This window comes from Canis lupus, chromosome 21 (genome assembly GCF_048164855.1).
Source record: "Canis lupus baileyi chromosome 21, mCanLup2.hap1, whole genome shotgun sequence".
Classification (NCBI taxonomy): Eukaryota; Metazoa; Chordata; class Mammalia; order Carnivora; family Canidae; genus Canis; species Canis lupus.
This window is the reverse complement of record NC_132858.1, coordinates 2,987,969-3,013,184: the sequence shown is the minus strand read 5'-3', so window position 1 is coordinate 3,013,184 and position 25,216 is coordinate 2,987,969. Positions and strand designations below refer to the sequence as shown.

Genomic DNA, 25,216 nt, shown 5'->3' with positions numbered 1-25,216 from the left:
GGTTAAAAAAAAAAAAAAAAAAAAAAGGGCAGCCCCGGTGGCGCAGCGGTTTAGCGCCGCCTGAAGCCCGGGGTGTGATCCTGGAGACCTGAGATCAAATCCCACATCAGGCTTCCTGCATGGAGCCTGCTTCTCCCTCTGCCAGTGTCCTGTGTCTCTGCCTCTCTCTCTCTCTCTCTCTCTCTGTCTCTCATGAGTAAATAAATAAAATTCTTAAAAAAAAAAAAACTCTTGGAGGTGGGCAGCCCAGGTGGCTCAGCGGTTAGGCGCTGCCTTCAGTCCAGGGTGTGATCCTGGGGTCCCCGGATCGAGTCCTGTGTCCGGCTTTCTGCATGGAGCCTGTTTCTCCCTCTGCCTGTGTCTCTGCCTCTCTTTCATCAATAAATAATAAAAATAAAATCTTAGAAGAAGAAAAAAACCCTCCTGGAGGCTTTAGATTGGGGCTCAGGGCCTGTCTAATCTGGCAGGCCTGCTTTTCCCACCTCTTTCCCTGTCCCCCATCTTCAGCACCAAACTCTAGCCCACTGATGTCTCTGTTGGTTAAACTAGGTGGGCTTCTTCGCTCGGGGCCTGCCTCCAAACTGTTCACTACTGGGTCCTCCTTCCACCAACGCTGCCAGGTTAATTCGGTCTTTCAGGGTGAGATGAGCTGTCAAGTTTCCTTAACAGTCTACCCCCCGACAAGAACACTGATTTCTGCCCACTCGTCACTTGGTTTTATTGCACTGTGGGTTCTACATGTATCCAATCATAAACTAAACCGGTCCGCAGGGACCTCATGTCCGTATTTCTTTATTCTTGTCTTCCAAGTGTATTGCACAGTATCTGGCACATAGTAGGTGTTTATTAACACATAATTGAATGTGTCGGATGAGCTTGTAGATGCTGGGGAAAATGCAGTGAACAAACCTGGCAAAAATCACCTGGTGCTCATTGTAGTGAAGGAGACAGGCCAAAAAAGCTTGTAGGGTATATCTGCTCAAGTGCAGTGGAGAAAAAGCAGAGAAAGGGTTAAGGAGTGTTGGGGGAGGGGGACGGTGTTGCATTTTTAATAAGCTGGCCTGGACAAACCTCAGTGAGAAGCTGATACTTGAGAAAAGACCTGAAGAAATAAGAGAGTGAGATTAATGGAAAATCTAGGGACAAACCTTGCACTCAAAGGGAACAACACATACAAGGTCCTGGGTGGGAGCTGCACTGAGGTGGCCAAAACGGTGAGAGTGGGGCCAAGAGGAAGCAGGGGCCAGGTCCTGCAGGGCAAGAGGCCATTGTGTTTGTGCCAGCCTGTTTTGAACAGATAAGGGACATGATCTGATGTAGTTTTATCAGGATTCCTCTGGCTGCAGCGTAGGTGACCCCTCAGGACACTCTTGCCACGTTCCAGGAGAGCTGTGAGAATGCTGTGGGCTGAGACAGTTCCAACTTTTGGAGGAGCCAACAGTATCTGTTGATACACTGGACTCAGAACAGGAAGGAAGGAGGTGAACTTCAGGCTTTTGGCCTCTCCTTAATCTGCTAAAATTAAACCAGTCCACAGGATCTGTCATTTTTCCTTGACACTGTCTCCAGCCCACCACACTCTTACCAGTCCTACTGCTGCCCCCCCAGTATCTTCCACCATCTTCCCACTGTTTCTCTCCAGGCTTCTTTCCCGTTTCTCCCTCTGTGTAACCTGGTCTTAGCATCACTGACATCTTTTATATAGTGCTACATGTGGCACACTTCTCCGGATGCAGGGGCTCAACAGCAAATAAGGCAGCTCAAAGAGGCAGCTCATGTGGATCTTGTCTTTTAGTGGGAGAGATAGATAGTAGAGATGCTCATCAGCTGTGTGACTTCAGGCAACCTGCTTAACCTCTCTGTGTTTCCATTTCCATTTTATTTTTTTATTTTTTTTTATTTTTTTAATTTTCCATTTCCATTTTAAAATGTGAGTGAGGGCAGCCCTTGGTGGCGCAGCGGTTTAGCGCCGCCTGCAGCTCAGGGTGTGATCCTGGAGGCCCAGGATCCAGTCCCATATCGGGCTCCCTTCGTGGAGCCTGCTTCTGTCTCTGCCCCCCCACCCTCTCTCTCTCTCTCTCTCTCTCTCTCTCTCTCTCTCTCTTTCTGTCTCTCTCCCTGTGTGTGTGTGTCTGTCATGAATAAATAAATAAAACTCCTTAAAAGTTTTTTTAATATATATATTTAAGGGATCCCTGGGTGGCGCAGCGGTTTGGCGCCTGCCTTTGGCCCAGGGCGCGATCCTTGAGACCCGGGATCGAATCCCACGTCGGGCTCCCAGTGCATGGAGCCTGCTTCTCCCTCTGCCTGTGTCTCTGCCTCTCTCTCTCTCTGTGACTATCATAAATAATAAATAAAAATTTTAAAAAAAATAAATAATATATATATTTAAGATTTTATTTATTTATTTATCTATGAGAGACGCAGAAAGAGAAGCAGAGACACAGGCAGAGGGAGAAGCAGGCTCCATCCAGGGAGCCCGACGTGGGACTCGATCCCAGGACTCCAGGATTGCGCCCTGGGCCGAAAGCAGGCACTAAACCGCTGAGCCACCCAGGGATCCCCCTGTTAAAAAAAATTTTTTTTTACATAAAATGTAGGTGAAACAGTTTTGATGTCAGAGTAATTGTGAGAATTAAATTGTTTGGATTAAATTAATTAATATGCATTTGTTAAATAGAAACATGTAGAATTGAAAATAAAGAGTGAGGAGTGCCATAAAAAAAAAAAAAAGGAAGGGGGGAAGGTAAGGGCTAGAGAGCAAGTAGGGAGGCAGGAAAGGAAAGAGCTCCTAGAGGTGAGTGGCTAGTGAAGGACCCTCAGACCAAACCTGAAGTGATGAGAAGCCTGCCGGGCACAGGGTTCTAGACAGGAAAGCAGAAGGTGTAAAGGCTATAAGGTTAAAACAAATTTGAAATTTTCACAGAAGCCAAAGAAGGCTCTTCTATACTCTAGTGTCATATATGGGGATGATGAGGTGCCAATGACTTCTCAAGGTTACTATCAGAGTTGAACAAAATCATCCATCCTCAAGTCTCATCAGACCCAAAACATAAAATTTTGAAAGACCCCTCTGAGGAAAAAAAAAAAAAAATTAAAAAAGGTTTAGACTTTTAGGAGAGATAGGACTAGGGGACCCTAAAGCTTAAGCTTATTCAGGGTCACGGTAAAGCCACTCCTGGACATTCAGAAATGTTAGCTTTTACACTTTATACCAACTTGGGCTTCTTCAAATCTCTTGGTAGACTCAGAGCCCTCTCAGGTGGGGCACGGAGACGGTGATGGCTGGCCAGTGTCCCCTTCCCCAGATCCCTGGAACAGAAGCCAAGGTGCCACCACAGAAGGTGCCCTGGCCCAGGCATTACATGACAGTTCCCAGTGATTCATGCTGCTATTTTGGTGCTGCTGTCCTCGAGGGTGGGGAGCAAGATGGTGAGGGCTATTCCGAGTCAGTCTGAGGTCGTATGGAGCGTATGAGAGACTGAAGGAGTAAACGTGTGTGACAAATTGTCTGCAGAACAAACCCCCGATTTTAAAGTTCTCCCTGAATGAGGGACAGGAAAACAGCTGGGGCTCAGGAGACTCAGGGTGAGAGTATAGAGAGTATGGGGTATGGATTAGGGGGTGGTCACAGCTCAGAACTCTGGGGTCTGTGGAATGTGGAATTTTGTGCTGGTAAGAACATTCATTTTTGGAATGGGACTTTAAGACAGCCTGATTTTCCTTCTGCAGGTGATAGCAAAGTCCCATTCTGGGTTCTGGAAAATTCCTAAAGGATATTTTCTTCCTTTCTTTCTTTTTTAAGATTTTATTTATTTATTCATGAGAGACACAGAGAGAGAGGCAGAGACATAGGCAGAGGGAAAAAGCAGACTCCCCACAGGGAATCTGATGTGGGACTCGATCCTAGGACCCTGGGATCACACTTGAGCCTAAGGCAGATGCTCAACCACTGAGCCACCCAGGTGCCCCCAAGGATATTTTCATTCCCACTTCACTGAGTGGTTCTAACTACCTGCTAAGGTAGAATCTAAATCCTGATGAGCGGGGAAAGCGTGAGGGTAAATCAAGTGCCATAGTGTTCTGTTGCATTCAGAGAACTTGTATGGAGAGCCAGGCACTGTGCCAGATACTTCAAGGCATAAAATGATGGTAATTATTATCTGATATTTATTCATACGAGAGCCCCAGAGCCCAGCCCGGGACCTCACCACCCATACTCCTCCCTCCCAGGGTAATCTCAGTCAGTCCCATAGCTATAAATACCACCTCAGATGACTCCCACATTTTTATCTTCAGCTCAGATCTTGCTCCTGAGTTCCAGACTTATCTACCCAGCTGTTTCCTTGATGTCTCCACTTGGATGGCTAATGACCTTCCCAATGTGTTCACATCGGAGCTCCCTATAGTTTCTCCCCCAAATTGTTCCTCCCTTGACTTCTTTCCCATCAATGACCTCCTTATTCTTGGACTGGTTCAGGCTGAAAACTTTGGAGAAGTCCTTCACCCCTGTCTTTCACAATCATGTCCAGTCTGTCAGCTGGACACAGACACACACCCCCCCCCTACAGACTCCCCAGCCATCTCTAGCTTTGGCTGGGAAACTTTGAGTTGGTGGCGACCAGAGTCAGAGGGGGCAACTTTGCAAAATGCATGAGAAGACCCCTGGGAGTCTGTGCTCATAGGTCATATCTTAGGAGAGGTGCAGGGTTGGGGTGGGGGGTGAGAGGAGAGCTTCTTTGTATTCAGGGGACCACTGAGGTGAGCCCAGTGAGGATGTTGACGACAGCCGTGGTAGTGGATTGGCACTCTTCCTCATGCTTAGGGCACCACACACTCCCCCAGCCTCCAGTCTGATATCACCTGGATGAGAATCCTAGCTGTCACTGGGGGTAAGATTTCCTCACAGCTGGGTAGGATGGGGGCTTGGAGTCAGAAGGAATTGGTTTCAAGGTTCTGTTTCTCCACCTGGCTGATTTTGCCCCCAGAGGACATTTGGCCATGTCTGGAGACATCTTTGATGGTCACAGCTTGGAGGCTGGGCTGCTGCTGAACATCCAACAATGCCCAGGACTGCTCCCTGCAATTCTGTGCGAGGCTGGGAAACCTTGACCTAAGGACATGTAAATAAATGTCGTGTTTCTGGCACAACTGAGCTTGGCTGAGGCCTGAGAGTAAAACCTGCTACCTGACAAGTAGGTTGAAATTGATCATAGCCCATAATATGACACACAAGGCTATGAGAAGGCCATCGGGGCACTCTGGAAGATGACAGATAAATAGAAATTCACTGACACATGCCCCCCTCCCCATCGAAAGAGAATCTAGGTCCCCTCCCCTTAAATTTGGCCTCTGGGATTACTTTGACCAATGGAATACACTGGAAATGTTGCCCTGCCAGTTTCTGAGCCTTAGAAAACTGGCACTTGGGCAGCCCTGGTGGCCTAGCGGTTTAGCACAGCCTGCAGCCCGGGGTGTGATCCTGGAGATCCGGGATCGAGTCCCACTTCGGGCTCCCTGCATGGAGCCTGCTTCTCCCTCTGCCTGTGTTTCTGCCTCTCACTCTCTGTCATTGATAAATAAATAAAAATCTTAAAAAAAAAAAAAAAAAAAACCAACTGGCACTTCCTCTTCCTGTCTTTTGGGATGCTTTCTCTTGGAGCTCTGTGCTGCCATGTCAGGAATCTGACTCAAGGCTGCCATGGTTGATTGGTTGAGGAGGACCCCCCAGCTAGCCACACAGGGAGCCCCAGCTGTTGAGTCATTCCAGCCAAGGTATGGGAGGAAAGCTATCTTGGACAGCTCCAGTGCAGCCTCATCTCTGGCTGAATACCACTGAGTGACCCTAGTTGAGGTCACATGGAACCAAAGAATTGCCAGGCTGAGCGCTGAGCCCTGACCCACAAATCATGAGATAGAATCAAATAGCTGTTGTTTTCAGCCACCAAAACAAGATAGCCTAAGGTACTTTGTTACACAAACAGACAAGCATAAGAGTCACCCCCAAGAGCTATTCCTGGGTTCTCCTCTTTTTTTTTTTTTAAGATTTTATTTATTTATTCATGAGAGACACAGAGAGACAGCCAAACACATAGGCAGAGGGAGAAGCAGGCTCCCTGTGGGGAGCCCAATGCAGGACTCAATTGTGTGCCCTAAATTCCTGTGTTGAAGCCCTCAACCCTCAATGTGATGGTACTGGTGGTGAAGACTTTGGGAGTTCAGGTTGAGATGAGGCCATGAAGGTGGGGCTCTCATGGTAGGATTAGTGTCCTTATAACACGAAACACCAGAGACCTTGTTTTCTCTCTTTGCCATGGAAGGACAAGCCAGCAAGCCAGGCAAGAAGGCAGCCATCTATAAGGCAGGTAAAGTGCTCTCACCAGAATCTGGGCATGGGTGGTACCGTAATCTTGGACTGTCAGCCTCCACTACTGGGAGAAAATAAACTTCTGCCATTTAAGCCAAAAAGAAAAGAAAAGGAAAGAAGAGAAACCAGGAATGCTGCCTCCATAGAAAGAAATTTTTGCGAGCATTAAAAAGAAGGCTCAAAATCTGGAAAACAGTAAGGAGTTTCCTCAAAAAGTTAAAAATTGAGCTACTCTATAACCCAGCAATTGCACTACTTGTTATTTACCCAGAAGATCAAACATAGTGATCACAAGGGGCACCTGCACCCCAGTGTTTATAGTAGCAATGTCCACAAGCCAGACTATGGAAAGAGCCCAGATGTCCATCAACAGATGAATGGATAAAGACGATGTGGTGAATATATGCAATGGAATATTACTCAGCCATCAAAAATGGAAATCTCGCCATTAGCAACAATGTGGATGGAGCCAGAGGGTATTATGCTGAGCAAAATAAGTCAATCAGAGAAAGACAATTATCATATGATTTCACTTATATGTGGAATTTAAGAAATAAAATGGAGGCTCATAGGGGAAGGGAGAGAAAAATAAAATAAGATGAAATCAGAGAGGGATAGGACACCTGGGGGGCTCAGTGGTTGAGCATCTGCCTTGGGCTCAGGGCGTGATCCCAGGATCTGGGATCGAGTCCCACATCGGGCTCCCTGCAAGAAGCCTGCTTCTCCCTTGGCCTATGTCTCTGCCTCTCTCTCTGTCTCTCATGAATAAATAAATAAATCTTAAAAAAAAAAAAGAAATCAGAGAGAGAGACAAACCATAAGAGACTCTTAACTCAAAAAAAAAAAAAAGAGAGAGACTCTTAACTCTAGGAAACAAACTAAGGGTTGGTGGAGGGGAGGGGGATGGGGTAACTGGGTGATGAGCATTAAGGAAGGCATGTGATATAATGAGCACTGGGTGTTACATGCAACTGATGAATCACTGAACTCTACCTCTGAAACTAATTATATACTATATGTTAATTAATTGAATTTAAATAAAATTTAAAATTTTTTAAAGGCTCAGATGGATACTGACAGGGACACATGCCCATGATGTACTATGAAATGAAGAAAGTTAGTTGTGGAACAGTGTATATGGCCAAATCCTATTTTTGTAAAAAAGAGAAAGAAAGAAAAAGAAAGAAAGAAACTGTATGTGTGTATCTTCACACATGATTATAAATGCATGGAAAGAGTAGAAGGATGCCAGTTGGCTACCAAAATTGATACATACCTCTGTGGATTAGGGATGGGGAGAGGGTGTTGTATTAGCTTGCTAGGGGTGCCATAAATAAATCCCACAGATTTGGTGGCTTAAACAACAGAAATTTATTTTCTTACAGTTCTGGAAGTCCTAGATCAAGGCTTTGGCAGATCTGGTTTCCTCTGGGGCCTCTCTCCTTGGCTTGCAGATGGTCACCTTCTCACTGTGTCCTCATGTGGTCTTTTTGTGCCTCTGAGTGTCCAGCTTCCTTCTTACAAGGACACTACTCAGATTGGGGGAGGGCTCACCCTAACAGCCTCATTTTTTACTCAATCACCCGTTCAAAGGTCCTGTCTCTAAATACAGTCATATGCTAAGGAGCCAAGAGTTGGGACTTCCATGTATGAATCTGGGGGGGAACACAATTCATCTCATAACAGGGCTTCCATTTTTCATTGTGTGGTTTAAACTTGTCACAGTCAGGGCACATGGTTGGCTCAGTCAGTGGAACATGCGACTCTTAATCTCAGGGTTGTGGGTTTGAGACCCACATTGGGTGTAGATTGCTTAAAAATAAAATCTTGGGGCACCTGGGTGGCTCAGTTGGTTGAGCATCTGCCTTCAGCTCAGGTCATGATCCCAGGGTCCTGGGATGGAGCTTGGTGTCAGGCTCTCTGCTCAGCGGGGAGCCTGCTTCTCCCTCTGCCTGCAGCTCCACCTGCTTGTGCTCTGTCAAATAAATAAATAAAATCTTTTAAAAAAAATAACTAAAAATAAAATCTGGAAAACTTGTTACAATAAATGTTACTATTCGAGGTTTGCAGAGCATCCACCTTCCCAGGCCTTCTCTGGAGTCAGAGGAGGGGCAACTGAAGCTTGCGGGCATCAGCTCCAGAGTCCTGGAGGGTCCTTCCCCTGGTGAGGCAGCCCAGACCCGCTGGGGAAGGGGCGCCCTCTGCTGCCCAGACCTGTGGTTTACAATTACACATGCCAGACAGTACCTTGTAATCCGTTCTTTCCTTTCAGGCCTCCCACTATTATTTTTTTTTTTTTAAGATTTTATTTATTTATTCATGAGAGAGAGACAGAGGCAGAGACACAGGCAGAGGGAGAAGCAGGTTCTATGCAGGGAGCCCGATGTGGGACTCGATTCCAGGACCCCAGGATCATGCCCTGGGCTGAAGGTAGGCACTCAACTGCTGAGCCATCCAGGGGTCCCCAGGCCTCCCATTATGACTGCACAGTATTGGCCCAGGATACAGACAGCAAAATGGAACACAGGCAGGTGATAAAATATGAAGACTGCATCACGGCCTGGATGGAGGGAGGCACAAAGTTGTAATCACACAGTGAAGATGTTAGGGGGGCACCTGGGAGGCACTGGGCCACCTGCACTGAAGCACAACAAAGAAGGAAGGTGACCTGGTAAAAATGGAGTCGAGTTGAACCCTGAGGAACTCAGGAAACAGGGATGCCCTGGGCTCTGTAGCTAAGCTCCTGGAGAGAGGAATGGGCTTGGGGGTCCCTTTAGACCTGGCAGGATCTGGGTCCTGCTCTGCTCTTAGATCTCACACCAGTAGCAGGAAACCGTCTCTGTACTGTGGTCCCAAATCCCACTGCATTTTTAGCCCTGCTGTGACAGGGAATCTGCTCTTTGGATGGCTTTGCAACCCTGAACGGTGTGAAGCCAGCAAAGCAAACCCAGAATCTTGGTACCAGTTTAGGAATATGTTCTGTGGGAACATATTCCAGGGTGGCCAGGGCACCAGGGTGGCCCAGCGGTTTAGCGCCATCTTTGGCCCAGGGTGTGATCCTGGAGACTCAGGATCGAGTCCCACATTGGGTTCCCTGCGTGGAGCCTGCTTCTCGCTGTGCCTGTGTCTCTGACTCTCCCCCTCTCTCTCAAGAATAAATAAATAAAATATTTTTTTAAGAAAAAAAAGAACATGGGCAGCCCTGGTGGCGTAGTGGTTTAGCGCCGCCTGCAGCCCAGGGCGTGATCCTGGAGACCCTGGATCTCTGTATGATGCCTGCTTCTCCCTCTGCCTGTGTCTCTGCCTCTCTCTGTTTCTCACGAGTAAATAAATAAAATCTTAAAAAAAAAAAGAAAAACGGAATATGTTTTGTTACATCATGCTAATTATCAGATTGTTTACTTAAGGCTTTGAGACACTTAAAGTCAATCTGTCCTATTTGATTGGTGGGTTTTTTAAAAAAGTAATCTCCGTGTCCAACATGGTGCTCCAACTCACAACCCCGAGATCAAAAGTCACACACTCTTCCAACTGAGCCAGCTAGGCGCCCCCTGATTTGTCGTTTTAATTAGATAAAATAGCCTGTAATAATTTCTCCCACCCCTGTATGCTGCCTTTGCAATGGGATTCAGCTGTTCCTCTCATTAAGAGGTTGAGTCTCTTTTTTCATGCCCTTGGTTCTGGGCTGGCCTTGTGACCTGTTTCCCTTTTCTTTCTTTCTTTCTTTCTTTCTTTCTTTCTTTCTTTCTTTCTTTCTTTCTTTCTTTCTTTCTTTCTTTCTTTCTTCTTTCTTTCTTTTCTTTCTTTCTTTCTTTCTTTCTTTCTTTCTTTCTTTTCTTTCTTTCTTTCTTTCTTTCTTCTTTCTTTCTTTCTTTCTTTCTTCCTTCCTTCCTTCCTTCCTTCCTTTCTTCCTTTTTCTTTTCTTTCTTTTCTTTCTTTCTAGATTTTATTTATTTATTCATGAGAGACACAGAGAGAGAGAGAGAGAGGCAGAGACACAGGCAGAGGTAGAAGCAGGCTCCATGCAGAAAGCCCAACATGGGACTCGATCCCGGGTCTCCAGGATCAGGCCCTGGGCAGAAGGCAGGCTCTAAACCGCTGAGCCACCCGGGCTGCCCCCCTTGTGACCTGTTTCAAATAACAGAATGTGGTGGAAGTGATGTATTGTGACTTCCCAGTCAGCCCCCAAGAGGCATTGTGGCCTCTGTGGTCACCCTCTTAGAGCAGGTCCGTGAGATCGGGATGCCAAGAAGCTGCCCTCATCTAGTCTATGGGACGGTAAGAGGCCTGTGGGGCAAAACCAAGGGGCCTGGCTGACAGCCAGCACCAACCGCCAGTCATGGGAGTGAGGCCATCCTGAGCCCCCAGCCCATTAGGTGGTCAAATGCCTGCAGCCACAGGAGTGACCTAGGCAAGACCAGCAGATGAGTCTTCAAGCTTATCCCAGACCAAACTGCTGACTTCATGCCCTGGTCAGTATTTTAATCCAGTAAATTTTCAGTAGTTCATTTTGCAGCAATACATAACTGAGATAGTGCAAAAGGATCTAAGTTTATAAACAGCATTTGAACATTTAAGAAAATTGATTTACCATATTTACAAGTGTAACCTATTAGTATATAAGGATTGCTTCACTGGAAAAAAAAATAAGCTCAGCAGGGGAGAGCAAGTAAGGAGGGGGGAGGAGGGAGGGGGGGCAAGAGTGCCCTCACCCCCTCCCTGTTGGTAAAGAGAAAGGAACTATATATATCAGTGTGCCTTTTAGTTTTGAGTTTGAGGTGTTTGAGAAGACCAGCTATCTCAACAATGTAACATGTAGTTTGAAATCTATTAGGGAATTTAATTACTTAAGTTTATAATTGGCATTCATTTTTAGAATTTAATCTGTTGAACCTGTGAGTTAAATATTCACCAAAGAATAAGTGAAAGCAATTTCTTATTTTTATGTAAAAATTAGATTTATAAATAGAAAACTAGATTTGCAGGTTGCACTTGGGTGTTTAAGAAAAAATAGTTCTTTTTTTAATTTATAAGTTTAATAAATACAGTATTTAAACACAAGCAGCAGTAGATAGCTTTTTTTCTGCACGATAGCCTCCCTCCAACATTAGAAATCCTCAACTGACAATCTCTGATGATGACGTGATAGCCCTGCTGGAAGATTTCGCCTTCCATAAGTTTCCTTGCTTTTGCCTCTGGGTGTTCTTCTGCCTGGAATGTCTCTGACCCCCACATACACACCTTTGGAGCCTGGCAACATTTTATCTTTTTCAAAGGATCCAGCTCTGACTCTATGAGGAGGTCTTGCCTTGCCCATCAGAACCCTGCTTCCCTGCCCACATCTAGCCATGTATGGGGGACCCAGGCCTTTCTTAGACTGGAGAGCGGAGGGCTGTGAGCTAGAACCTTCTCTCTAATGGCTGCCATGTGACATGTCCAGAGTGTGCAGGGTACTTCAAAGGCCTGGCTGTAGGGGATGTGGATTTCAGGCTCCGTGCACAAAGGCAGCCTCCTGATTGGGCACGAAGACTTTCTATGGCTGGGGCCCGTGCCTCTTCCTATATCCCTGTCTCCAGACCTTGCCAGGAAGGGTATAGTAGGCAAAATAATGGTCCCCCAAAGATGTCCACACCTTCATCCCTGGAGCCTACAAATATGTTACATTATATGGCAAAGAGGAATCAAGATTGCAAATGGAATTAATGCTGCTCATCAGTAGGCTTTAAATTAGGAGATTGTCATGGCTTATGCTGGTGGGGCCAGTATAATCACTAGTCATTGAAAATGGGTAGGAAAGCGGAAGAGAGTCAGAGGCAAGAGCCACTATGGAAAAATTGGTTGGGGAGATGCAACATTATTGGCTTTGAAGATCAAGAAGCATGTCATGAGCCAAGGAGTGTGGGTGTCTCTGGAAGCTGGCAAAGACCAGAAAGAGCCTCCAGGAGGAAACAGAGCCTTGCTGACACCTTGATTTTAGCACAGTGAGACTACTGTCCTACAGAACTTTAATAAATTTATGTAGTGTAGGCCACTTGTTACAGCAGCAATAAAAAATACACAGGGTCATCCACATGCTTCATTTCCTGAATCAGTGACATCCGCACAATTGCCTTCCAGATCCCAGATGAAGAACCAAAGGACCAGGCCCTCAGACCCTCATAGGCTGTGTTGACCTCCAGCCAGTTCCCGCTGCTCATCTGTGCCACGGGGCAATGCTGCCTCATCCGGCCGTTGGGAGTTCATCACGAGGTAACAAAGGTATAGCAAATGGAAGTAGAGTGCTTAGTTCAGCACCAGCTGGTACCTAGTGTCCTGTAAATGGCTGCTGGTTGTAGCTGGCAAGGCCCTTCTTGCCTTGCTGAGTTATAGGAGAAGTGGCAAGTGGTGACGTGACTTCCATTCTGAGGGCCTGGCTACCATATCCTGAACTCATTTTGGGGAGAGGGTACAGGCCTCACTGGAATGTTGGGGACCCTTGGCTCTTCCTCGCCCCTGGCTTCTGATGTTCCCTCTCCACCCTCATCCCAGGCTGATCACTGCCCTCCTTCCAGTGGGCAGGTCTTTGCTGGTTCTCTATGGGACATTCTGGTTTTGCTAGCTGCAGCCACTCCACCCCGCTGGCTGTGTCATCCTACCCACAACCCTGTCACGGGTTACTGCCACACCCAGCGCCAGAGGGGCCTGGAACACAGGGTCAGGTCTGCAACCAGCCAGACCTGAGCCCTGTCTTTTTTTAAAGATTCTTATTTATTATTTATTTGAGAGAGAATGAGAGCGAGCAAGCGAGCGCACGCACAAGCAGGGGGAGCTAAAAAGGGAGGGGAAGAAGCAGGCTCCTCCCATGAGCAGGGAGCCCAAAGAGGGGCTGGATCCCAGGACCCTGGGATCACCACCTGAGTTGAAGGCAGACGCTTAACTGAGCCACCCAGGCGCCCCTGTCTTATTCTTAATTTACAGCTCAAGAAGGGAGTCTCAAGTGGCCTGTGGACCGCAGGGTGGCAAACTGGTATTGGAACCTTCTCTAGGACCCTGGGCTCCTCCTGAGGTCATAAAAATATCCACTATTATGTCTCTCAAATATTCAAAGTATAGAAAAACATACACGTATTTAAAAATCTATCTTCAGGGGGATCCCTGGGTGGCGCAGCGGTTTGGCGCCTGCCTTTGGCCCAGGGCGCGGTCCTGGAGACCCAGGATCGAATCCCACGTCGGGCTCCCGGTGCATGGAACCTGCTTCTCCCTCTGCCTGTGTCTCTGCCTCTCTCTCTCTCTCTATCATAAATAAATAAAAATTAAAAAAAAAATCTATCTTCATAGTCTCCCTAAAAAATCAGAAAAAAAAAATCACGCCAATTCTTCCACCTGAGAACGCCTCCTGAAACTCAAATTTTCTGCCTTCAAATACCAGTGTTTGCCTGGTCGCTTCCAGTCCCGTCTCCGCCGCCCCCGGGGCGGGCTCAGCTGCCTGGGGAAAGTCGCCAAACCCGACGGACCGGCTCGCGCTGCCGTCCCCTCCCCGGGGCGGGCCGGGATGGGGGCGGGTGGAGCGGCCGGGCTCTCCAAGTCCGGGACCGAGCGCCGGGGGCGGGGCGGGGCGGGGCGGGGCGGGGCGGGGCGGGGGGCCGAGGGGGCGAGCCCAGAGGGGGCGCCAGGCAGCCGCGCGATCCTCCGGGAAGCGGGAGCCTCCCGCGCCGCGCGATCCCGGGCGCCTGGAGCGGGCGGAACCCAGGCGGGGCGCGCACGTGTGTGTAGGAGTGCGGGGCGGGGCGGGGCGGGGCGGGGCGGGGGCCCGTCCACCGCCCGGACTACAAGTTCCAGGGTGCCCAGCGGCGCGCTCGGGGTTTCTGGCCGCGCGGCCCGCCAGCTCGGAGCCGGTCGCTGCTAGCACACTCCGCTCGGTCCCAAGCGGATCGGGGCGAGACTCCCAGCACCGTAGATAGAGTCCAAGTGGGCGGGGAACCTCCCCGCGCGCCCGCTCATGTCCCTGCGGAGCCAAGTGTCCGGCCGCCTGGCACAGCTGCGTGCGGCGGAGCAGCTGCTCCGCGTCCCGCGCCCCTGGCCCGGCCCCTCGGCGGGTGCCACGCGGACCCGCAGCGGCGCGTGCGGTTCCCCCGGCGACCCTGGGCGCGGACGGCCCCGGCGCGCGGACCCCAGCGGGAGTTGGGGCTTGGGGGGCGGCGGCGGTGGGGCGGAGAGGAGAGCCGGGGTGCGCACCTGGGCCCCCCTGGCCATGGCGGCGAAGGTGGACCTGAGCACCTCCACCGACTGGAAGGAGGCAAAATGTAAGTGTAAGCAGGAGGGGGGCGCGAGGGGGCGCGGGCGGCCCACGTGGGCCTTCCCCGGCTGGACGGCACCCCGCCAGCAGCCTCTTCCACCCGAGAGACCTGAGGAAGTTAAGGCCTCGGACGCCCTAATGCGGACCCCTCCGTTCATGGCCACGCCCCCCGGGTGCTCAGCCCCGCAAGCAACCTCACTCCCTAGAAGGTCCCGGCTCCCTGTCGGGGGTGGTGTGAGGGGGGGGACCTGACCTCGCCCGCGGGGGTCACAGGACACCCCCAGGGATCATCCAGGACCTGCCACCTGACTCCGTCCTGCAGGAGGGAAACTGAGCTGACAAGCCAAGGTCACGGAGAGTTTGTGGCTGAGCTGACGTTTGGCTCCTGAAGTCCCATGCTTTGTATAGTATGGTTTCTCAGGTGGTGGCATTTTAGACAGAGTGGCAGGAACTGGACTCAGGGGACAGCTCTGGGTCTGGTGCCCCACCTGGTAGGGTCAGACAGCCCCACAGAGCGGCCTCCCTGGGCAGGCCAGTCCCGCCTCCACCCCACCCCTACCCTGAAGGCCTGTCTCCCTGGGCCTGGTCATCTGGTGCCCTTTTGCCCTCATCCCTGGCCTCTGGCCACTTGTGAACAGTTTCTGCCCCATTCCTGGGGTATACAGGGCAGAGATGGGGCATTATATCTGTGAGAACAGGGACACTCTGCACCCCCAGGTATCAAGCCATTTCCTCCCACTATGGGACAGGTGGTGAGTCCCAGGGCTGGACTCTGGGCCCCCACACAGAGCAGGAAAGGGAGAGAATCCAGCCTGCAGAGCCACAAATAGTCTGGCTGGCAGCTCAGCCAGCTGCCCCTGCCCTTCAGAGCCTGCTCCCAGAGCTCTTGTAACCTTCCTGGCTTGATCCCTTTCAAAAGCACAGAGGAGGCAGCTCATTGGCTGGGCCCCTGTGGTAGCTTCCCAGCCGCCAATGGGTCTGGGAAGGCTGGCCCCTGGCTGGTGGGGGAGGGTGGGGGTAGAGGGAAGGAGTCCCTCAGAATTAGAGGTAGAGTTCAAGAAGATCTTTACCCCTGTCATGAATTGTGTTCCTTCACTGGGATCTTCAAGCACCGGCAGAAAGCACTTGACGTGGCTAGTGCGCACACAGGGTGTCTGTCATGCCCTCAGCCCTGGCTCGGAGTGGGGGGCTGGCAGAGATGCGTGGCAGGGGGACTGTCCCCACAGGGAGCCTGCCTCCCCTTCTCTGTCAGGAGCAGCAAGCCAGCTTGGTGGACAGGAGAACTAGGGAGGCAAGGGGCCCAGCCACCTGCTCCTGGATCTGTCACTGTTGTAGGATCCAGCTCTGCACCCCCTCCCATTCCTTGGTTCCCCTGAATACTTCTAGGCCTTGTGAAGCTGACAGGCCAGGGATTCCCAGGCTACTGTGGTGTGCTTGGAGCTAGGATTTCCATTCATCCATTTTTTAAAAAAAGTTTGCTTATTTTGAAGTAATCTGTACACCCAGTGTGGGACTCAGACTCATGACCCTGAGATCAAGAGTCACACAGTCCTCTGCCTGTGTCTCTGCCTCTCGGTCTCTCTGTTTCTCATGAATAAATAAATAAAATCTTAAAAAAAAAAAAAAAAAAGAGTCACACAGTCTTCAGACTAAGCCAGCTGTGCGCCCCTCGTTCATCCATTTTTACTGAGCATCTTCTATATGGTCAGCACTGTTCTGGTGCTGGGTTTCAGCCATGAGTGAGACAGGCAAGGGCCCTGCCCTAGTGGAGCTTCTTCTCTAGGGGAAGGAAACAGTTAAAAATGTCATCAAGCCAGTGGGGCGGTGCCAGTCAAAGGCCAATGCTGGTAAAAAAACAAAACAAAACAAAACAAAAAACCCTGGCAGATGGGGCTGCCTGAGCTCCAGAATCCACTTGGGGGCAGTGTGAGGAGGGTGGCCAGGCCCTAGGAGCCACAGCACTGGGTGTGAAGACACCAGCAGGCTTGTCAGGATGATCTGTGTGTTTTAGTGATCTATTATTGAATAACAAATTACCCCCAAATTCAATGGCTTAAAACAACAAACATTTATTACCTCTGTCTCTGAGGGTCAGGAACCTGAGAGTAGCTTAGCAAGGTGGTTCCGTTGGGCTTGGTTGGAGCTGGGGTGAGCCATTCCCAGGTGGCTCACTCCTGCAAAGTGGCTATTGGTAAAGGCCTCAGACCCACCATGGAGGTCTCTCTGCAGGGCTGCTTGAGTGTCCTTACAACATGGCAGCTGGTTTCCCCCAGAGCTTGTGCCCCAAGAGAGGGAACATGAAAAGACCAAGCCAGAAGCCACAGTGCCTTTCTGTGACCTAGTTTTTAAAGTCCCACACCATCTCTTCTGCTTTATTCTGGGGCTTAGAATGGAGTCCTGGTGTCTGGTCCACATTCAAAGGGAGGGAAATTAGTCTCTACCTTTGGAAGGGAAGAGGATCAAAGAATTTGGGGCATATTTTTAAAGTCACCACACTGAGGAGCTAGCTACCTTAGCTGGACTCTGCTTCTCTTTTATTTTTTAAAAATATTTTTTATTTATTCATGAGAGGCATAGAGAGAGAGAGGCAGAGACATGGGTAGAGGGAGAATCAGGTTCCCTGCAGGGAGGCTGTTGAGGAACTCGATTCCAGGACCTCGGGATCATGCCGTGAACCAAAGGCAGATGCTCAACCACTGAGCCACCCAGGCGTCCCTGGACTCTGCTTCTGATTGGGGACTAAGCTTTGATCCTTGAAGACCTCCATATAATTTTCTTCATTATGTTTGGTTTTCACTTTGAGCTGAGTTACGGTGTACAGTGAAGTTTGCTAAGCATACACACCTTAGGCGTACAGTCAGTATATAATATATATATATATATATAAAAGATTTTATTTATTTATTCATGAGAGACACAGAGAGAGAGAGAGAGGCAGAGACACAGGCAGAGGGAGAAGCGGGCTCCATGCAGGGAGCCTGATGTGGGACTTGATCCCTGGTCTCCAGGATCATGCCCTGGACTGAAGGCGGCGCTAAACCGTTGAGCCACCAGGGCTGCCCCAGTCAGTATATTTTTATTTTTATGTAAATATCCAACTGTGGTCAATAGGTTGCCATCACCCCAGAAGGTTCCTTTGAGCCCCTTTGCAGTCAGTACCTCTTACTATTCCTCGGACTTCATACAAACAGAGGCATACAGCTCTGTTTACTTATAGTTGTGTGGTTCATGCACATTACTGGGTATACAGTTTGCCTTTTTTTTTTTTTTTTTTTTTTTTAAGGTTTTATTTATTTGAGAGAGAGCACAAGCAGGGGGAACTGCAGGCAGAAGGAGAAGGAGAGGGCAGCCTGGGTGGCTCGGAGGTTTAGCGCCTCCTTCAGCCCAGGGCATGATCCTGGAGTCCCAGGATCGAGTCCCATGTCCGGCCCTTGCGTGGGGCTTGCTTCTCCCTCTGCCTGTGTCTCTGCCTCTCTCTTTCTCTGTCTCATGAATAAATAAATAAAATCTCTTTAAAAAAAAAAAAAAAAAAAAAAGGAGAAGCAGGCTCCCCACTGAGCAGGGAGCCTGATGCGGGGCTCCATCCCAGGACCCTGGGATCATTACCTGAGCCTTAGGCAGGTGCCTGACTGACTGAGCCACCCAGGAGCCCCCAGTTTGCTCTTTATGGCTGTGTAGTGTTCCACGGTGTGGCCGTACCACATTTTGTGTACTCGTTCTCCTGTTGATGAGTATTTAGTTCTCCACTTTGGGGCTGTTGGGAATAAAGCTGCTCTGATTATTCCTGTACATGTCTTCGATGGACATGTGCTTTCCAAATACCTATATGTGCTTGGGATGATCCTCTCTCAAAGCCTGGTGCACAGTAACCAAACTCACAAGAGCCTGATGTAGGTCAGAAGGTTGATGTGCAGCTCACGGTGGGAAATATGATAGCAGCGGGTCTGGAAAGGGTGTCTAGGCAGGGCCTCTTCTCCCTGTGGAAAAGCCACACAGAAGCCAAATCATAGTCCTAGGTTCACTCAGCAGCATGTGTTCTCAGCTAGGGAGCTGGTTGAAAGATTTTGGAAGCTGATCTCACTGCCCTGGGCAGGCTGGACAAGCTTCCCTGCAAGGGGTGGACCTACCTACCAAGAATCCCCTTCCTTGGGTGATTGCTCAGTTGTTCAGTCTTTATGCACTGTTGACTGCCTGCTCCGGGCCCTGGGTGCAGGCTGCCTCAGCTCCTGGCCCAGTGCGTCCTCTGGACACACGGCCAAATTCTGCCTTACTCTGGGCATTTCCTTTCTCCTTCCTAAGGTGACTGGCCACCTCTGTAGACCCATTCTCCCTCTGGGTAAGTAAATACCACCAGGCTGGATCTTCCTGGCTAGAAAGACAGTCAGTCCTTTGGGGAGATCTCCGTGGTATCCGATTTTACCACCCAGAGGATTATTTCTCTAGTTGCCTTAGTAATGGGGAGGCTCATTATCCCCAGAGGTGGTGCCTATTTATCACAAGACTGTGGAAATAATCATACCCTAAAGGCAGTTGGGCATTGCAGGCATCTAGGGACTATGTCACCACAGGAGGGGTGCCACAGACCCTCCTGACCTTCAGTGGGGGCAGAGCTGCTAAGAAGAGGATGGGCAATTGGTGCCATCAGACATGGGCCAGCCCCAGCACCGCTGCTTCCCTGCTCCCTGACCTCAATTTCCACATCTGTGAAATGGGACCAACAGGACCTGATTTGTAGGTTGTGCAAGGATCGCATCAGAAACCATTTTGTACCCGGTGGTGTATAAAAAGGGTCCACGGCGTATAAAGGGTCCCCAGTGACCCCCTCTGTTGTCACTGCTTGGGTCTATCTCCTCTCTCTGCACTGGTTTGGCCACAGCAGCACTGGGCTTGTGTAAACTTGTCTCCCTCATGGTCTCAAATGCTGGAGCTAATGACCTGCATATTCTGAGCCATGTCTCCTCTCCCTGGTGCTACAAGCTAGAGCTCCAGTGTTCCAGCCTCCCCTTTGCACTGGGCAGAGATGAGGACTAAGTTCATCCCTCTTGGGCTTTCATGCAGAGCGGATGATTTCTTTGATTGGATTCCCGAAACGGGGAAATTTGCAGGCTCACCTGGGAACTGGGGAGTCTTCCCCTACTGGTCTCTTGGGGAAGCAGCCTTGGTATCCTACCATGGGCAGAGGCAAGGGGGCCCAGGTGCCCCATGCTCTGTCTCCCCATTGCTTGTGCCACAGACTTTGACAAGACCCAGCTCTCAGGGGACATTGAGCCCCGGTGATTAATGCCCATGCCGCTGTGTTCCCAGGGCCCTGCCGTTGTCAGCCCTGTCCACGTGGCCTTCTCCAGAAGAGGAGCCTCCCTCCGTGCCAGCCTGCCCTCACCTTTCTGAACACCATCTAGCAAAGTGCCATAAAGACACTTCTTAAAACACATCATTGAATTCCCATTCACCCACTGCACTTTATGGCTCTGGTGCAGCCAGCTTCCTCCAGCTCAGTTTTCATGCCTGGGAGCTGCTGAGAGCTTCGTCCAGGGTCAGGCCTCCCCATCAAAATTTACTGCAAACATCTTTTTACAACACCTGTCTCACTGAGCTGTGAAATTCTCTTGCCTCTCCAAAAAAGAAAGAAAATTAAAACGTATGTTATGCATCTTTTATAGAAAAATAAAACTCGCTTGTGCTTTAAGTCTGCATCTGTCCTTCTGGCAAAAGGAGGTAGAAAATGTTATAAATGCATGGGGCCTAGCTGACAGATGGAGCCAAGGCAATGAGGATGACCCTTGGTTCCTTGGAGCCAGGGAGAATCATAATTGGCTTCTCCTTCCCCATAAATCAGAGGCCCGGGCAGTGTGTAGTTCCTCAGGGGTCAATCAGGCTGCAGCCTCACTCTGGAGACAAGGACAAGGTGCCCCACATGCTAGCTTCAGGAGGTGTGTGGCCGGGGACCATGAACTGGAAGGGACAGGCTGACAGATGTCTCCAAGGTCAGCGCCTAGTTGGCTGGTGGCAGAGCCAGGAGTCCTGGCTATCTTCCTTCTCTGGAAAGTGGAGCCGTCTTTTGGGCTTTGCTGGTGAGAGGGGTCCGTGCAGGCTGTGGGTCCCTCAGACCAGCTCTCGGATGCTGGTCAGGACAGCACAGGAGAGAGCCTTGGGTAGGGTCCCCTCCTGGCTTTCCTGTGGCCACAGCATACCTGTTGCTTCTGGAAAGCAAGGTGGTGGCATCTGCTAGGGGACTCTAGCCATTTCCAGGCTCCCCAGACTCATCCCATGGGGTGCCTGGGGCTTACCCAGCCAGAGGAACTCAGTACACAGGAGCCCTGTAGAATTGGCCTGCGTGACGTCCCCGCAGCACCTCGGCAGGCATGTTCACTTCCCGGCCCTGGGTTCATCTGGCTGGGAGGACCCACACCTGGGTGTGCCGGGGCCTCTTAGGGGACCTACCTCTGGTCTCAACTGTGCAAGATGACAAATATGGGCACCCGTATTCAATTCAAAAAGCTCCTCTACCTACTTATGCCTCCAACTTGGAATAGAAAGCCCTCTCCCCAGCTTGGTCTTGTTTCACTTTGCACTCGGGGTCTCCGCTCACTCGCAGGAAGGACTGCGTATCCGCTGTGTGTCTTGCCCTTGGCAGCGTCTGGGTATTCTGACAGTCCCTTCACCCCAGGACCTAGGCAGGTGAGCCTGCCTAGTCCCTTAACTAGAGATGAGGAAACTGAGGCACAGAGTGACCTGCCCATGAACGTGATGTCAGGAGCTCATAAGCCCAAACCTAGTGGGACCAAGGAGCAAGAGGAATCAAAACCATAGTAGCGGCCTGGACCAGCACATTCCTTCCAGAGTCTCTGTTCCTCTGATGGGAGACAAGCTGAGGGGAGGGGACTGCCACAGCCTGGCCTTTGCTCTCTGGTCCAGCCCTTCTAGATTTCTATCCATTTCCTCACCCACTCACCCAAATGCTCTCTCCTGCCTCAGAGCTTTTTCATATATTGTCTTCTCCACCTGGACGACTCTGTTCTCTTAGCAAATATGCACTCAACATTCAGGTCTCGGCTCATTTATCGATTCCTCCCACAGATGCCCATGGACGCTTACACATGCCATGCACTGTGCCAGATGGTGGGAATCCAGCATAAATACCACAGATCCCCAAGTGGCCAAGGTCAAGTACAGGAATAAAGCATAGCCAGTAGGGGAGGGGCTGCTCTGTGGAGTGGGGAAGGCAGCTGGGAGGGGCTTATAAAGGAAGGTCAGGCCGAGGGCCCGCAGGTACAAAGGCCCTGAGGCAGGAGACAGTCTGGTGGTGGGAGGAACTGAAAGGTAATTGATCTGCATGGACTGCAGAGGTGTGGGAGGCAGAATGTAGTGTTGTGGGCAGGGAGCAGTAGAGGAGATTAGGGGGAGAGGCAGGGCTGTCACATGGGCCTTGGTAAGGACTTGGACTTTGAGCTTTAAATAGAATTCTGTGTCTAAGATTCCTGGGTTGCTGTGTGAGGAACAGATGATCGGGTGGACTGGGGAGTCCACCAGGAGTAGAGGACTTCTGGGTGGTGCTAGGGAGCAATGATAGTGGCTTGGCCCCTGGCAGGGGTGAGCAGAGGGCTTGGCTTTGGGGGTATTGTGGGGATAAATCTAACAGCCTGCAGATGGATGGACCAGGGGACTAAGAGAAAGGACCCCTCCCCCACCTTATGGGGTCCTAGCAGAGTCTGGGACTGTTATTGAGAAGGGGAAGCATGAAGGAGAGAAAACCGTGTTTGGGAGGAAGGAGTCAGAAGTTCAGATTTGCACATGAGGAGTTTGAGGATGAGGGTAGGCCACAGACCTTGGGGATCTGATGCTTGATGCTTAGCAGAGAGCTGAGGAGCTGGAGGTATAGCCCCAGACCAGACCGTGAGCTGAAAGAGGGTTTGGAATGTGTAAGGATATAGACTAAGGAAAAGAAGAGGCATCAAGGAGATAGGGGGACCCATGAGTGGGGTGGGATCCAGGAGAGGTTGGGTCCTGGGGGGGAAGTAGGGGTGGGGGGTGCTGAGTGCACAAGAGAGGACAGAAGGGCCCACCTTGGGGTCATGGGGCCCATGTGGTGTCTCTGACTGGCCTTGTACAGAGGTGGGCAAGACTGGGGAGGGCTTAGGGGAGCACAGGAGGGAGGAAGTGGGGGCAGTGGACGAGGAAGACAGAGATGAGGCCACAGCTGCAGGGCATGGAGTGCATGGTTCAGGAAGGCTTTATGACCTTGAGACAGGAGGGGACTCCAGAGGGTGTTTGAGGGCAGATAAGACAGTCCAGTGGAGGAGCTGTAGGAGTGAGTCCTCTAGGTGAGCCAGCAGCCTGGGCTGAGGGACGGAAGGCCAGTGGGGGATGGAAGGCCAGTGGGGGACGGTGGGGGGTGGCGGTGGGCGGGTGGGGGGCAGTTTCCCAGCTGGCAGGAGAGGCAGCGTCCCAGCTGGAGGAGATCAGGAATGTAGAGGGAGCCTTCTGTTTGGTGATGGGATTTTCTCCAGCCATTTGCAGCCCCTGGGGCAGACCAGAGAGAAGTTACCGTCCCTCCTCAGGGAAGCTGTCCTGGCCTCCTGTCTGCTTGCTCTGGCCCTAGGACTTCACCTTGCCTCCCACCTCCAGGATTGGTGCCTGGTCGGTGCTCAGTAGATACTTAGGAACTGACTGCTCTGCGCTCAGATGGCCGGGGAGAGGCAGAGGCTGGAAGGAGCCTGGCCTCCCCTCCCTGTTTGATCTTTGCTCAGTGGTACTGTCCACCAGCGGCCGAGTGCTTTGCTATGTATCCAGCTAAGCTTGTTCTGCTTCTCCTTTAGAGCAGGAGGGAGCTTTCTTTACCCCCACTTTGCAGAAAAGGATAGGTAGCCAAGACTTGGAGAAGCACTTCAGCTCTTTCCAAAGACCAATACCCTCCCCCAACACACAGAAAAAGGAGTGGTTAAGTGGGAGCCTGTGGCCTGTTACTTAGCTTGTGCATGGGGTCGTGTGTCCAATGGGGAGGGTAGGCTTTTGAAGGGGGGAGAAGGGAGATGGGCTGTGAGCATCAGGACACGCTAGTGACAGAGGGGACCATCCACACTGGGGACCATCCACAGTGTGATATCCTAGCCTCTTAGAATGAAAATGCCACTGCTGAGAGTTGGGGGAATAGTTAATCTATATCTGGTGAAAACATTTTTTAAAGTTCTTTATTTGGGATACCTGAGTGGCTCAGCCGTTGAGTGTCTGCCTTTGGCTCAGTTCGTGATCCCGGGGTCCTGGGATTGAATCCCACATTGGCTCCCTGTGTGGAGGCTGTTTCTCTCTCTGCCTCTCTGTGTGTCTCTCATGAATGAATAAAATCTTTTAAAAATTATTTATTTATTATAATTTTTAAAGATTTTCTTTATTTGAGAAAGAGCATGAACAGGGGAGGGGAGGAGCAAGACTCCCTGGTGAGCGGGGAGCCCCAATGTGGGGCTCAATCCCAGGACCCCAGAATAATGACCCGAGCTGAAGGCAGGCACTTAACCAACTGAGTCACCCCAAAATTTATTTATTTATTTTTAATGCAAGTATAGCTGGCATACAATATTCGTTTTAGGTGTACGATGTAGCGATTTGACATTCGTATATGTTACAAGCATAGTCACCATCTGTCACCACCCGTTGGTATTACAGTATTATTGACTGTATTCCCTATGGTACTTCTCATACCTTATTATTATTATTATTATTTTTACATTTATTTTATTTATTTTGGGCATTGACATTAAGGGTATAGTTACATGCAATGAATGGCTTGATGTAAACATATGCTTCTAGGTGACTTCTCATACCTTATTAAAGGATGTGTCCCTTAGTCCCCTGCACCTATTTTGCCCATCCCCACCGCCCTTTGCTCTCTGGCAACTACCAATGTGTTCTCTGAACTTATCAGGCTGTTTTTGTTTTGTTTTTTAGATTCTACATGTAAGTAAGCTCATGTGGCTTTTGTCATTTTCTATCTGACTTATTTCACTTAGCATAGCATTTTCTAGCTTCATCCACGTTGCGGCAAATGGCAAGGTTTCATTCTTCTTTATGGCTGAGTAATATTTCATCGTGTGTATCTCCCACCTCTTCTTTTAAAATTTTTTTTTTAATTTTTATTTATTTATGATAGTCACAGAGAGAGAGAGAGAGAGGCAGAGACATAGGCAGAGGGAGAAGCAGGCTCCATGCACCGGGAGCCCGACGTGGGGTTTGATCCCGGGTCTCCAGGATTGCGCCCTGGGCCAAAGGCAGGCGCCAAACCGCTGCGCCACCCAGGGATCCCCTCTCCCACCTCTTCTTTATCCATTCATCTATTGATGGCCTCTTTGGTTGCTTCCATATCTTAGCGATTGGAAATAACACTTTAGTGAACATAGGAGTGCATGTATCTTTTTAAATTAGTATTAGTATTAGTATCTTTTTGAATTTTGAATTAGTGCTTTCATTTTCTTTGGGTAAATACTCAGAAGTGGAATTACTGGATCATATGGCTGGCCGGCCTTCCTTCCTTCCTTCCTTCCTTCTTTCCTTCCTTCCTTCCTTCCTTCCTTCCTTCCTTC

The 25,216-nt window shown here is 50.0% G+C and overlaps 1 protein-coding gene across 1 annotated transcript in view; it reads left to right on the top strand.

Moving 5' to 3' along the window:
• The first annotated feature begins 14,192 nt into the window (after nucleotides 1-14,192).
• Nucleotides 14,193-25,216, top strand: part of MACROD1 (mono-ADP ribosylhydrolase 1) — a 150,132-nt gene continuing 139,108 nt past the window's right edge. Inside the window, 3 exon segments of the mRNA XM_072789647.1 lie at nucleotides 14,193-14,474; nucleotides 14,476-14,559; nucleotides 14,562-14,649. Of these exon segments, the coding sequence (XP_072645748.1) occupies nucleotides 14,346-14,474; nucleotides 14,476-14,559; nucleotides 14,562-14,649 (301 nt within the window). The 5' untranslated portion in view covers nucleotides 14,193-14,345.